Source organism: Engystomops pustulosus, chromosome 4, assembly GCF_040894005.1.
Source record: "Engystomops pustulosus chromosome 4, aEngPut4.maternal, whole genome shotgun sequence".
NCBI lineage: Eukaryota > Metazoa > Chordata > Amphibia > Anura > Leptodactylidae > Engystomops > Engystomops pustulosus.
Window position 1 is genome coordinate 7,878,800 of NC_092414.1, and position 14,889 is coordinate 7,893,688.

Genomic DNA, 14,889 nt, shown 5'->3' on the forward strand with positions numbered 1-14,889 from the left:
CCCCCCCCATCCAACATATCTCATCCGCCCCCCCCCCCATCCATCATATCCTCACCCCCCCCCATCATATCCTCATCCCCCCCCATCATATCCTCATCCCCCCCCATCATATCCTCATCCCCCCCCATCCATCATATCCTCATCCCCCCCCCACCATCATATCCTCAGCCCCCCCCATCCATCATATCCTCACCCCCCCCATCCATCATATCCTCAACCCCCCCATCATATCCTCATCCCCCCCATCAATCCTCATCCCCCCCATCATATCCTCATCCCCCCCATCCATCATATCCTCCACACCCCCCATCATATCCTCATCCCCCCCCATCATATCCACATCCCCCCCCATCCATCATAATCCTCATCCCCCCCATCCATCATATCCTCAGCCCCCCCATCCATCATATCCCAGCCCCCCCATCCATCATATCCTCAGCCCCCCCCCATCCATCATATCCTCACCCCCCCCCATCCATCATATCCTCATCCCCCCCCCATCATATCCTCATCCCCCCCCATCATATCCACGCCCCCCCCCATCCATCAACTCCTCATCCCCCCCATCATATCCTCATCCCCCCCCATCATATCCTCAGTCCCCCCCATCCATCATATCCTCAGCCCCCCCCCCATCCATCATATCCTCAGCCCCCCCATCCATCATATCCTCAGCCCCCCCCCATCCATCTATCCTCATCCCCCCATCCTCATATCCTCAGCCCCCCTCCATCATATCCTCAGCCCCCCCCCATCATATCCTCAGCCCCCCCATCCATCATATCCTCAGCCCCCCCATCCATCATATCCTCAGCCCCCCATCCATCATATCCTCAGCCCCCCCATCCATCATATCCTCAGCCCCCCCCATCCATCATATCCTCATCCCCCCCATCTCTATCCTCATCCCCCCCCATCATATCCTCATCCCCCCCCTCCATATCCTCAGCCCCCCCCCATCATATCCTCATCCCCCCCATCATATCCTCATCCCCCCCCATCATATTTCTCATCCCCCCCATCATCCTCATCCCCCCCCATCCCTCATATCCTCAGCCCCCCCCATCCATCATATCCTCAGCCCCCCCCCATCCATCATATCCTCACCCCCCCCATCCATCATATCCTCATCCCCCCCCCATCATATCCTCATCCCCCCCCCATCATATCCTCAGCCCCCCCCATCCATCATATCTCATCCCCCCATCATATCCTCATCCCCCCCCATCATATCCTCAGCCCCCCCCATCCATCATATCCTCAGCCCCCCCCATCCCTCATATCCTCAGCCCCCCCCCATCCATCATATCCTCAGCCCCCCCCCATCCATCATATCCTCAGCCCCCCATCCATCATATCCTCAGCCCCCATCCATCATATCCTCAGCCCCCCCCATCATATCCTCAGCCCCCCCATCCATCATATCCTCAGCCCCCCCCATCCATCATATCCTCAGCCCCCCCCATCCATCATATCCTCAGCCCCCCCATCCATCTATCCTCAGCCCCCCCATCCATCATATCCTCAGCCCCCCCCATCCATCATATCCTCATCCCCCCCCCCCCATCCATCATATCCTCAGCCCCCCCATCCATCATATCCTCAGCCCCCCCCCATCCATCATATCCTCAGCCCCCCCCCCCATCCATCATATCCTCAGCCCCCCCCATCCATCATATCCTCAGCCCCCCCCCATCCATCATATCCTCAGCCCCCCCCCATCCATCATATCCTCAGCCCCCCCCCCCATCCATCATCTCCTCAGCCCCCCCATCCATCATATCCTCAGCCCCCCCCCCATCCATCATATCCTCAGCCCCCCCCATCCATCATATCCTCATTCCCCCCCCATCCATCATATCCTCATCCCCCCCATCCATCATATCCTCATCCCCCCCATCATATCCTCATCCTCTCTCATCACCCAAAATAAGTCCAGAAGAAAAGTTTCCAGACTTTGCTTTTCTTTTATACTTTTGGCCAATCAGGTGCCGCCCCCGTCCCTGCTGCCCCTCCCCCTCCGGCTGCCCCTCCCCCAGTATTAGGGTTACACCTTGTCCTGCCCAGAAGAACAGGAGACGTCTGTGTGACGGAGGGAAGGAGGAGACCTCCAGGGGGATCCTGAAATCTGGAGATCCAGGAGAGGAGCACCATGAGCGGACACATGGGGCCGGCACCTGCTGCGGAGGTGAGTGCTCACTCATGTACAGCCCTGGCCCAAGACTTCTCACAGCTGAGGGTTTGTTACAATGTATCTGCTACTGCCAGTAAGAAAGAATGGAACACACGTCTACTAGTGTTACAATGTATCAGTGCAGTGAACAGGTCGATTGTGTCGATGGATTCCTGGGTCTATAGACAATGCAGCCCTGAACTATTCATACTAAAACCCTTCTCACAGCTGAGGGTTTGATGCTATGTACTCAGCACAGTGAATGGTATAAAAGATAGAGTCTACCTTCTGTTTGTTACAATGTATCGGTGCAGGTGGCGTCCGACTGTATTATCTAGACTGTATATAAAAGTCCTCAGCTCCGAGTACTGGATCTATGTCACAGCTGATGGTTTGTTACAATGTATCCAGTACAGTGAGTCTTTTCTTCTGTTTGTTACAATGAGAGTCTAGTGGGATCAGTCTAGACTGTATATAATTGTAACAAGTCCTCAGCTGTGAGCAATCCTACTTCTATTTTATACTAAAACACCTCCTGACCTAATACTTCTCACAGCTGAGGGTTTGTTGCCATGTATCCGGCACAGGCGATTCCCCTTAGAAGTAAAATTCTGAATCCGCAGTTCTGATTGTTCGTTACAGTGTATCAGCTGGAACTTTCTAGACGTATAGCACAAACCCTCCGATGTGAGAAATAATGGGTCTTTACGGTTTTCTGTATCCCATTCAATGACAGCAAGCAGAGATGTAGAAGTATTGCTATGGATGTGTTGTGACCCCTGTATCCCCGGCAGGACCCCCGGTCATGGCAGTGACTGTGGAGTGGGTGACCCTCCTGCTGCTGTCGCTCCTGGACATCCGGTGGACCCTGTGCCAGCCCGGCGCCCTCTGCCCACACACCACCTTCTACCACGGCTGCTGGATCAGGCGCTTCCCCGGACTCTTCCTCAGCTTCTCAGGGTCCCAACAACGGGGGGCCCGGGTGCTACAGAGACGCCCCGAGCCCACCGCCCAACTGTGCAGCCGCCAGTGCTGCCACCAAGGTAAATGGGAGTCATTGCCCCTTCATTGTCGCATCGGGAATAGTTTGTTGCAATGTATCAGGGTAGAATCCAGAAAGAAGATTGAAAAGTCTAAATATTGTAACGAAACCTCAGCTGTGGGAATTATAAGTCTGTATATGTGTCTCTATCCCCAACTTTTCCCTTGATCCCCAGAATCTTGTAATGTTGCCGTCTTCTACTCCGGAACAAGCGCCGACAACGGGGACTGTCACCTGGTGCACTGCCCGGAGCCCGAGAGCTGCCTGCTACATCTACAGGAGCACAGCGTCCTCTACACAGTCACTGCTGGTGAGTAGGTTATGGGAGGATTACAGTACAAGGACAGGATTCTTTACTGTAAGAGCAGCAAGGACATGGGACAGTACAGAGATCTCCTTACATCAAGGTCTGTACCCATAACAAGGGGCGTCCCCTACACAGTCACTGCTGGTGAGTAGGTTATGGGAGGATTACAGTACAAGGACAGGATTCTTTACTGTAAGAGCAGCAAGGACATAGGGCAGGACAGAGATCTCCTTACATCAAGGTCTGTACCCATAACAAGGGCCTTCCCCTACACAGTCACTGCTGGTGAGTAGGTTATGGGAGGATTACAGTACAAGGACAGGATTCTTTACTGTAAGAGAGGGAGCACATGGGACAGTACAGAGATCTTTATAATGATCCCTTCACATTCAGACCTATAACTATGACAAGGGGCTTCCCCTAGACAGTCACTGTTGGTGAGTCAGGTTATGAGAGGATTAGTGTAGGAGGACAGGATTCTCTACTGTAAGAGCATGGATGACATGGAGTTGTACAGAGCTCTTTATAATGATCCCTTTAAACCTAGTTCTGTAATGATGACAGGGGACGTCCTCTACACTGTCACCGCTAGTAAAGTTATCTGAGGATTAGAGTACAAGTACTGGCTTCTTTACTGTAAGAGCAGGGAGACTGAGATAGTACCAAGATCTTTCCTATGATCTCTTAAACCAAGGCCTATGACCATAACAATGCTCTACACAGTCACATGGCAGGTCTATAGGTGGATTAGAGTACAAGGACAGGATTCTTTACTGTAAAAGCAGCGACACCACGGATAACCTGAAGGCTGATACATGGTGCAGGGTCAGGAATGAGCCCGGATGACTTTCTAAATAGATGGGACGTAGCTCATTCTAGATGGAAGGAAGACTAGCTTTGATTGCCCAGTGCAGCTTTGAGTGTGACTAGAGTATGAGACATAATGATGTTCTTGATGTTGTAGGTGTGGATCCGGACCTGCTGGTGTTTGACAAACAGGGACATGTTGACTTGAACCCACGGTCATCCTTAAAGTGGGAGCGTCTGAATATTTCCAGGGTGCCCGCTTCTTCGCCACCAATTTCCCCGACCCCCACACCCTCTACAAAATCTGATCTCCATGTGTCACCCACTCGTCCAGGTGAGGAGCCACCGCGTCACCCACCCACCCAGCACCCGCCTCCTCAGCCCCCCTCCCCGGCAGATTCTCCTCTCCGCTCATTGCCACCTACTTACTCTCCTCCGCTTGCTACTCAAGTTACTTCTACGATAACCTTGACCTCCTCCCCAGGAGGTGAAGACCCCGATAAGGAGGCTCCTCCGACCTCCTCCCCCTTGGACCAGCCGGACCTGCAGAGCCCGGCCCACCTGGACAGCAGCAAGCAGCACGTCAACGAAACCAAGGGCCACAGTGGCAGGAACCAGACTTATGAGGGGGACACTGAGGACGCCTCGGATACCTTAGCCAATCTCTGGCCGCTTCCTGCGCTGGTGGGGTCCATGGTGACGGTCCTGTGCTGCTGTGCGGGGATCCTGGCATTCGGGTGCTGCAGGAGGAAGCGCAGAGGGAGGTATAGACCCTGGAGGACCTCCAGGACCAGGAAAGGGACCCTCATAACCTGCACTCTACTCAAGGAGAAGGACTGACAGCGATGCTCCTGCCTCCTGGTGGTCATTATGGGTACTGCCACTCGACCATCACATGAAAGAGCAGGATAAGGTGAGGTCACGGATCTTGCCCCAAAATCTGGAGGTTAGGGGCAAGATGTGAATGGGCCTCACCCCCAGCACCGCAGCCGCAGGTCACATCTGGGGGTCCTAGAGGTCAACATTAGCAAATTTACTGTCAATTCTTGCACTTAAAAATGTAAAGGTATCACCTGTCATCAGGTGCGGCCATAAAGACTGCTGCCAGTTATAGGGACTGTGCCTGGAGAGATGTGGAATCAGACCTTTTGTGCATGTAGTTAGTAGCAGCAGGACTGTGATATATGGATTCATATTCCAAGATTGTACTGGGGAAGTGTCCTCACACTGCTGTGCTCTGTGCTCTCTGCAGCCAGTGTCCGATAATGTCCCTGGGGAGATGTGTAATCAGACCTTTGTGTATGATGTTAGTAGCAGCAGGACTGTGATATATGGATTTATATTCCAAGATTGTACTGGGGAAGTGTCTTCAATCTGCTGTGCTCTGTGCTCTCTGCAGCTAGTGTCATAAAAGTCCCTAGAGAGATTAGTAGTCAGAACTTTGTGTATGATGTTAGTAGCAGCAGGACTGTGAAATACGGACTCATATTCCAAGATTGTACTTGGGACGTGCCCTCACACTGCTGTGCTCTGTGCTCTCTGCAGTCAGTGTCAGGTAATGTCCCTGGAGAGGTTAGTCAGAACTTTGTGTATGTTGTTAGTCCTCACACTGCTGCGCTCTTTGCTCTCTGTAATAAACTGCTCTGCATCTTCTCCTCTCTGTGACAGCAGTAGCAGGAATTTTACTGAATACCAGTCACTTCCAGCAGAAGGGAGGGGACCTTCAAGCAGGTCAATGCAGAGAACAAAGAGCACAGCAGTGTTAGGACACGCCCCCTGTGAACTTTAAGACGACACAATCACAAAAGACTAAAAAGCAACATACGCTTATAACCTTGATGAAATAGAGTCTAGTATTTGTTTCTACGCATCTCCATAGTAACAGACTACAAACCAACCCTGTGTAGTCAGGCTTTGTAAGAATTCCTCCTGGTCTTCTTGATAACTTAAAAGATCATATAATGGGATCACATGACTGACAGTACAGGGTTTTTTTTTTTTTTTTGTAGTCTGTTGCTATGGAAACGCATAGCTCTGCATCGGAGCTGCACACACCGAACGGGGGGGAATTTTTCAAGACTAATCTCCAAAATTTGGTTCATTTTTATTTCTTGTTTGATGCATTGCGGGATTAACACCTAATCTGTCAATCTGTCCACAGTCCAATTATTATCCCCCCTCCCCCTCTACGAGAGATTATTCCTTTAATCTGTCAAATATTCTGAAAAATCTGATAATCCGACACATTGTATCCAATGTTTGGTGTAATCTCAGTTCTATTCTATAATAATGTTTGTTAATCTAGCGGCAGTAATTGCCCCAGTGATGCCGGATTACAGGACTGTTCTAATAATCTGTGACTCCTGGGCTGGAGGCTGCACAGTCACTACCCCCCCCTCCTCTTAGTCCTGGTGGGTGGGGGGAGGGGGGGTCCCACGTCTTTTGTCCCGCTCCTGCTGAATGCCTCCATTCTTCTGTAATGCGCTGTTTGGGTTCTCGCTCTGTGAAGGTCACCGCCGCTGGAGCGGGCCCAGGAAAGGGGATTTTGTGTCCCGAGATTAGGAGGAGGAGGTCAATAAATGAGGCAACAGCAAAAACTACACCAGGGGGCGACGTCAGCAACACAGTGACCCCGCAGGATTATCCCCAACGCCCAGAAATACAGGCAGGTCAGAGGTCAGGTGTAAGGGAGCGGCCACAGGAGGATGGAGGCTAGAATTACAGGATTAGGGATTATGTACAAATATGTCCACTATTTATATACTGCGCTACTACATAAGACAGCGATATAACAATCCACCCCCCTCCACCCATACACATACCTACATACAGGGGGAGATCGCTACATACACATTATACACCACCACTAGGGGGAGATCACTACATACACATTATACACCACCACTAGGGGGAGATCACTACATACACATTATACACCACCACTAGGGGGAGCTCACTACATACACATTATACACCACCACTAGGGGGAGATCACTACATACACATTATACACCACCACTAGGGGGAGATCACTACATACACATTATACACCACCACTAGGGGGAGATCACTACATACACATTATACACCACCACTAGGGGGAGATCACTACATACACATTATACACCACCACTAGGGGGAGATCACTACATACACATTATACACCACCACTAGGGGGAGATCACTACATACACATTATACACCACCACTAGGGGGAGATCACTACATACACATTATACACCACCACTAGGGGGAGATCACTACATACACATTATACACCACCACTAGGGGGAGATCACTACATACACATTATACACCACCCCTAGGGGGAGATCACTACATACACATTATACACCACCCCTAGGAGGAGATCACTACATACACATTATACACCACCACTAGGGGGAGATCACTACATACACATTATACACCACCACTAGGGGGAGATCACTACATACACATTATACACCACCACTAGGGGGAGATCACTACATACACATTATACACCACCACTAGGGGGAGATCACTACATACACATTATACACCACCACTAGGAGGAGCTCACTACATACACATTATACACCACCACTAGGAGGAGGTCACTACATACACATTATACACCACCACTAGGAGGAGATCACTACATACACATTATACACCACCACTAGGGGGAGATCACTACATACAGATTATACACCACCACTAGGGGGAGATCACTACATACACATTATACACCACCACTAGGAGGAGATCACTACATACAGATTATACACCACCACTAGGGGGAGATCACTACATACACATTATACACCACCACTAGGGGGAGATCACTACATACACATTATACACCACCACTAGGGGGAGATCACTACATACACATTATACACCACCACTAGGGGGAGATCACTACATACACATTATACACCACCACTAGGGGGAGATCACTACATACACATTATACACCACCACTAGGAGGAGATCACTACATACACATTATACACCACCACTAGGGGGAGATCACTACATACACATTATACACCACCACTAGGGGGGAGATCACTGCATACAGATTATACACCACCACTAGGGGGGAGATCACTGCATACAGATTATACACCACCACTAGGGGGAGCTCACTACATACAGATTATACACCACCACTAGGGGGAGCTCACTACATACAGATTATACACCACCACTAGGGGGAGCTCACTACATACAGATTATACACCACCACTAGGGGGAGATCACTACATATATATCATACACCACCACTAGGGGGAGATCACTACATACACATTATACACCACCACTAGGAGGAGATCACTACATACACATTATACACCACCAGTAGGGGGAGCTCACTACATACACATTATACACCACCAGTAGGGGGAGCTCACTACATACACATTATACACCACCACTAGGGGGAGATCACTACATACACATTATACACCACCTCTAGGGGGAGATCACTACATACACATTATACACCACCTCTAGGGGGAGATCACTACATACACATTATACACCACCACTAGGGGGAAATCACTACATACACATTATACACCACCACTAGGGGGAAATCACTACATACACATTATACACCACCACTAGGGGGAAATCACTACATACACATTATACACCACCACTAGGGGGAAATCACTACATACACATTATACACCACCACTAGGGGGGAGATCACTACATACACATTATACACCACCACTAGGGGGGAGATCACTACATACACATTATACACCACCACTAGGGGGAGATCACTACATACACATTATACACCACCACTAGGAGGAGATCACTACATACACATTATACACCACCAGTAGGGGGAGCTCACTACATACACATTATACACCACCACTAGGGGGAGATCACTACATACAGATTATACACCACCACTAGGGGGAGATCACTACATACACATTATACACCACCACTAGGGGGAGATCACTACATACACATTATACACCACCACTAGGGGGAGATCACTACATACACATTATACACCACCACTAGGGGGAGATCACTACATACACATTATACACCACCACTAGGGGGAGATCACTACATACACATTATACACCACCACTAGGAGGAGATCACTACATACACATTATACACCACCACTAGGGGGAGATCACTACATACACATTATACACCACCACTAGGGGGGAGATCACTGCATACAGATTATACACCACCACTAGGGGGGAGATCACTGCATACAGATTATACACCACCACTAGGGGGAGCTCACTACATACAGATTATACACCACCACTAGGGGGAGCTCACTACATACAGATTATACACCACCACTAGGGGGAGCTCACTACATACAGATTATACACCACCACTAGGGGGAGATCACTACATATATATCATACACCACCACTAGGGGGAGATCACTACATACACATTATACACCACCACTAGGAGGAGATCACTACATACACATTATACACCACCAGTAGGGGGAGCTCACTACATACACATTATACACCACCAGTAGGGGGAGCTCACTACATACACATTATACACCACCACTAGGGGGAGATCACTACATACACATTATACACCACCTCTAGGGGGAGATCACTACATACACATTATACACCACCTCTAGGGGGAGATCACTACATACACATTATACACCACCACTAGGGGGAAATCACTACATACACATTATACACCACCACTAGGGGGAAATCACTACATACACATTATACACCACCACTAGGGGGAAATCACTACATACACATTATACACCACCACTAGGGGGAAATCACTACATACAGATTATACACCACCACTAGGGGGGAGATCACTACATACACATTATACACCACCACTAGGGGGGAGATCACTACATACACATTATACACCACCACTAGGGGAAAATCACTACATACACATTATACACCACCACTAGGGGGAGATCACTACATACACATTATACACCACCACTAGGGGGAGATCACTACATACAGATTATACACCACCACTAGGGGGAGATCACTACATACAGATTATACACCACCACTAGGGGGAGATCACTACATACACATTATACACCACCACTAGGGGGAGATCACTACATACACATTATACACCACCACTAGGGGGAGCTCACTACATACACATTATACACCACCACTAGGGGGAGATCACTACATACACATTATACACCACCACTAGGAGGAGATCACTACATACAGATTATACACCACCACTAGGGGGAGATCACTACATACAGATTATACACCACCACTAGGAGGAGATCACTACATACACATTATACACCACCACTAGGAGGAGATCACTACATACACATTATACACCACCACTAGGGGGAGATCACTACATACAGATTATACACCACCACTAGGGGAGATCACTACATACACATTATACACCACCACTAGGGGGAGATCACTACATACACATTATACACCACCACTAGGGGGAGATCACTACATACACATTATACACCACCACTAGGGGGAGATCACTACATACACATTATACACCACCACTAGGGGGAGATCACTACATACACATTATACACCACCACTAGGGGGAGATCACTACATACACATTATACACCACCACTAGGGAGAGATCACTACATGCAGATTATACACCACCACTAGGGGGAGCTCACTACATGCAGATTATACACCACCACTAGGGGGAGCTCACTACATGCAGATTATACACCACCACTAGGGGGAGCTCACTACATGCAGATTATACACCACCACTAGGGGGAGCTCACTACATGCAGATTATACACCACCACTAGGGGGAGCTCACTACATACACATTATACACCACCACTAGGGGGAGCTCACTACATACACATTATACACCACCACTAGGAGGAGCTCACTACATACACATTATACACCACCACTAGGAGGAGATCACTACATACACATTATACACCACCACTAGGGGGAGATCACTACATACACATTATACACCACCACTAGGGGGAGATCACTACATACACATTATACACCACCACTAGGGGGAGATCACTACATACACATTATACACCACCACTAGGGGGAGATCACTACATACACATTATACACCACCACTAGGAGGAGATCACTACATACACATTATACACCACCACTAGGAGGAGATCACTACATACACATTATACACCACCACTAGGGGGAGCTCACTACATACAGATTATACACCACCACTAGGAGGAGATCACTACATACACATTATACACCACCACTAGGAGGAGATCACTACATACACATTATACACCACCACTAGGAGGAGATCACTACATACACATTATACACCACCACTAGGGGGAGATCACTACATACACATTATACACCACCACTAGGGGGAGATCACTACATACACATTATACACCACCACTAGGGGGAGATCACTACATACACATTATACACCACCACTAGGAGGAGATCACTACATACACATTATACACCACCACTAGGAGGAGATCACTACATACACATTATACACCACCACTAGGAGGAGATCACTACATACACATTATACACCACCACTAGGAGGAGATCACTACATACAGATTATACACCACCACTAGGGGGAGATCACTACATACACATTATACACCACCACTAGGAGGAGATCACTACATACAGATTATACACCACCACTAGGGGGAGATCACTACATACACATTATACACCACCACTAGGAGGAGATCACTACATACAGATTATACACCACCACTAGGGGGAGATCACTACATACACATTATACACCACCACTAGGGGGAGATCACTACATACACATTATACACCACCACTAGGGGGAGATCACTACATACACATTATACACCACCACTAGGGGGAGATCACTACATACACATTATACACCACCACTAGGGGGAGATCACTACATACACATTATACACCACCACTAGGAGGAGATCACTACATACACATTATACACCACCACTAGGGGGAGATCACTACATACACATTATACACCACCACTAGGGGGGAGATCACTGCATACAGATTATACACCACCACTAGGGGGGAGATCACTGCATACAGATTATACACCACCACTAGGGGGAGCTCACTACATACAGATTATACACCACCACTAGGGGGAGCTCACTACATACAGATTATACACCACCACTAGGGGGAGCTCACTACATACAGATTATACACCACCACTAGGGGGAGATCACTACATATATATCATACACCACCACTAGGGGGAGATCACTACATACACATTATACACCACCACTAGGAGGAGATCACTACATACACATTATACACCACCAGTAGGGGGAGCTCACTACATACACATTATACACCACCAGTAGGGGGAGCTCACTACATACACATTATACACCACCACTAGGGGGAGATCACTACATACACATTATACACCACCTCTAGGGGGAGATCACTACATACACATTATACACCACCTCTAGGGGGAGATCACTACATACACATTATACACCACCACTAGGGGGAAATCACTACATACACATTATACACCACCACTAGGGGGAAATCACTACATACACATTATACACCACCACTAGGGGGAAATCACTACATACACATTATACACCACCACTAGGGGGAAATCACTACATACACATTATACACCACCACTAGGGGGGAGATCACTACATACACATTATACACCACCACTAGGGGGGAGATCACTACATACACATTATACACCACCACTAGGGGGAGATCACTACATACACATTATACACCACCACTAGGAGGAGATCACTACATACACATTATACACCACCAGTAGGGGGAGCTCACTACATACACATTATACACCACCAGTAGGGGGAGCTCACTACATACACATTATACACCACCACTAGGGGGAGATCACTACATACAGATTATACACCACCTCTAGGGGGAGATCACTACATACACATTATACACCACCACTAGGGGGAAATCACTACATACACATTATACACCACCACTAGGGGGAAATCACTACATACACATTATACACCACCACTAGGGGGAGATCACTACATACACATTATACACCACCACTAGGGGGAGATCACTACATACACATTATACACCACCACTAGGGGGAGATCACTACATACACATTATACACCACCACTAGGGGGAGATCACTACATACACATTATACACCACCACTAGGGGGAGATCACTACATACACATTATACACCACCACTAGGGGGAGATCACTACATACACATTATACACCACCACTAGGGGGAGATCACTACATACACATTATACACCACCACTAGGGGGAGATCACTACATACACATTATACACCACCACTAGGGGGAGATCACTACATACACATTATACACCACCACTAGGGGGAGATCACTACATACACATTATACACCACCACTAGGGGGAGATCACTACATACACATTATACACCACCACTAGGGGGAGATCACTACATACACATTATACACCACCACTAGGGGGAGATCACTACATACACATTATACACCACCACTAGGGGGAGATCACTACATACACATTATACACCACCACTAGGGGGAGATCACTACATACACATTATACACCACCACTAGGGGGAGATCACTACATACACATTATACACCACCACTAGGGGGAGATCACTACATACACATTATACACCACCACTAGGGGGAGATCACTACATACACATTATACACCACCACTAGGGGGAGATCACTACATACACATTATACACCACCACTAGGGGGAGATCACTACATACACATTATACACCACCACTAGGGGGAGATCACTACATACACATTATACACCACCACTAGGAGGAGATCACTACATACACATTATACACCACCACTAGGGGGAGATCACTACATACAGATTATACACCACCACTAGGAGGAGATCACTACATACACATTATACACCACCACTAGGAGGAGATCACTACATACAGATTATACACCACCACTAGGAGGAGATCACTACATACACATTATACACCACCACTAGGGGGAAATCACTACATACACATTATACACCACCACTAGGGGGGAGATCACTACATACACATTATACACCACCACTAGGGGGGAGATCACTACATACACATTATACACCACCACTAGGGGGAGATCACTACATACACATTATACACCACCACTAGAGGGAGATCACTACATACAGATTATACACCACCACTAGGAGGAGATCACTACATACACATTATACACCACCACTAGGGGGAGATCACTACATACACATTATACACCCCCACTAGGAGGAGATCACTACATACACATTATACACCACCACTAGGAGGAGATCACTACATACACATTATACACCACCACTAGGGGGAGATCACTACATACACATTATACACCACCACTAGGGGGAGATCACTACATACACATTATACACCACCACTAGGGGGAGATCACTACATACACATTATACACCACCACTAGGGGGAGATCACTACATACACATTATACACCACCACTAGG

General features: G+C 48.1%; 1 protein-coding gene across 2 annotated transcripts in view; it reads left to right on the forward strand.

The window, feature by feature from the left end:
• The window catches only part of MANSC4 (MANSC domain containing 4), a 20,480-nt gene extending 14,176 nt beyond the window's left edge, over positions 1–6,304 (forward strand). Inside the window, exons 1-4 of one of the 2 annotated variants that reach the window (XM_072145011.1) lie at positions 2,073–2,188; positions 2,968–3,216; positions 3,391–3,525; positions 4,487–6,303. In XM_072145011.1, the coding sequence (XP_072001112.1) occupies positions 2,979–3,216; positions 3,391–3,525; positions 4,487–5,169 (1,056 nt within the window). In that variant the 5' untranslated portion in view covers positions 2,073–2,188; positions 2,968–2,978 and the 3' untranslated portion in view covers positions 5,170–6,303. Of the gene's footprint in view, positions 1–2,072; positions 2,189–2,967; positions 3,217–3,390; positions 3,526–4,486 lie in introns of those variants that run through there. The other variant, XM_072145012.1, reaches the window with a different exon arrangement.
• Positions 6,305–14,889: the final 8,585 nt, after the last annotated feature.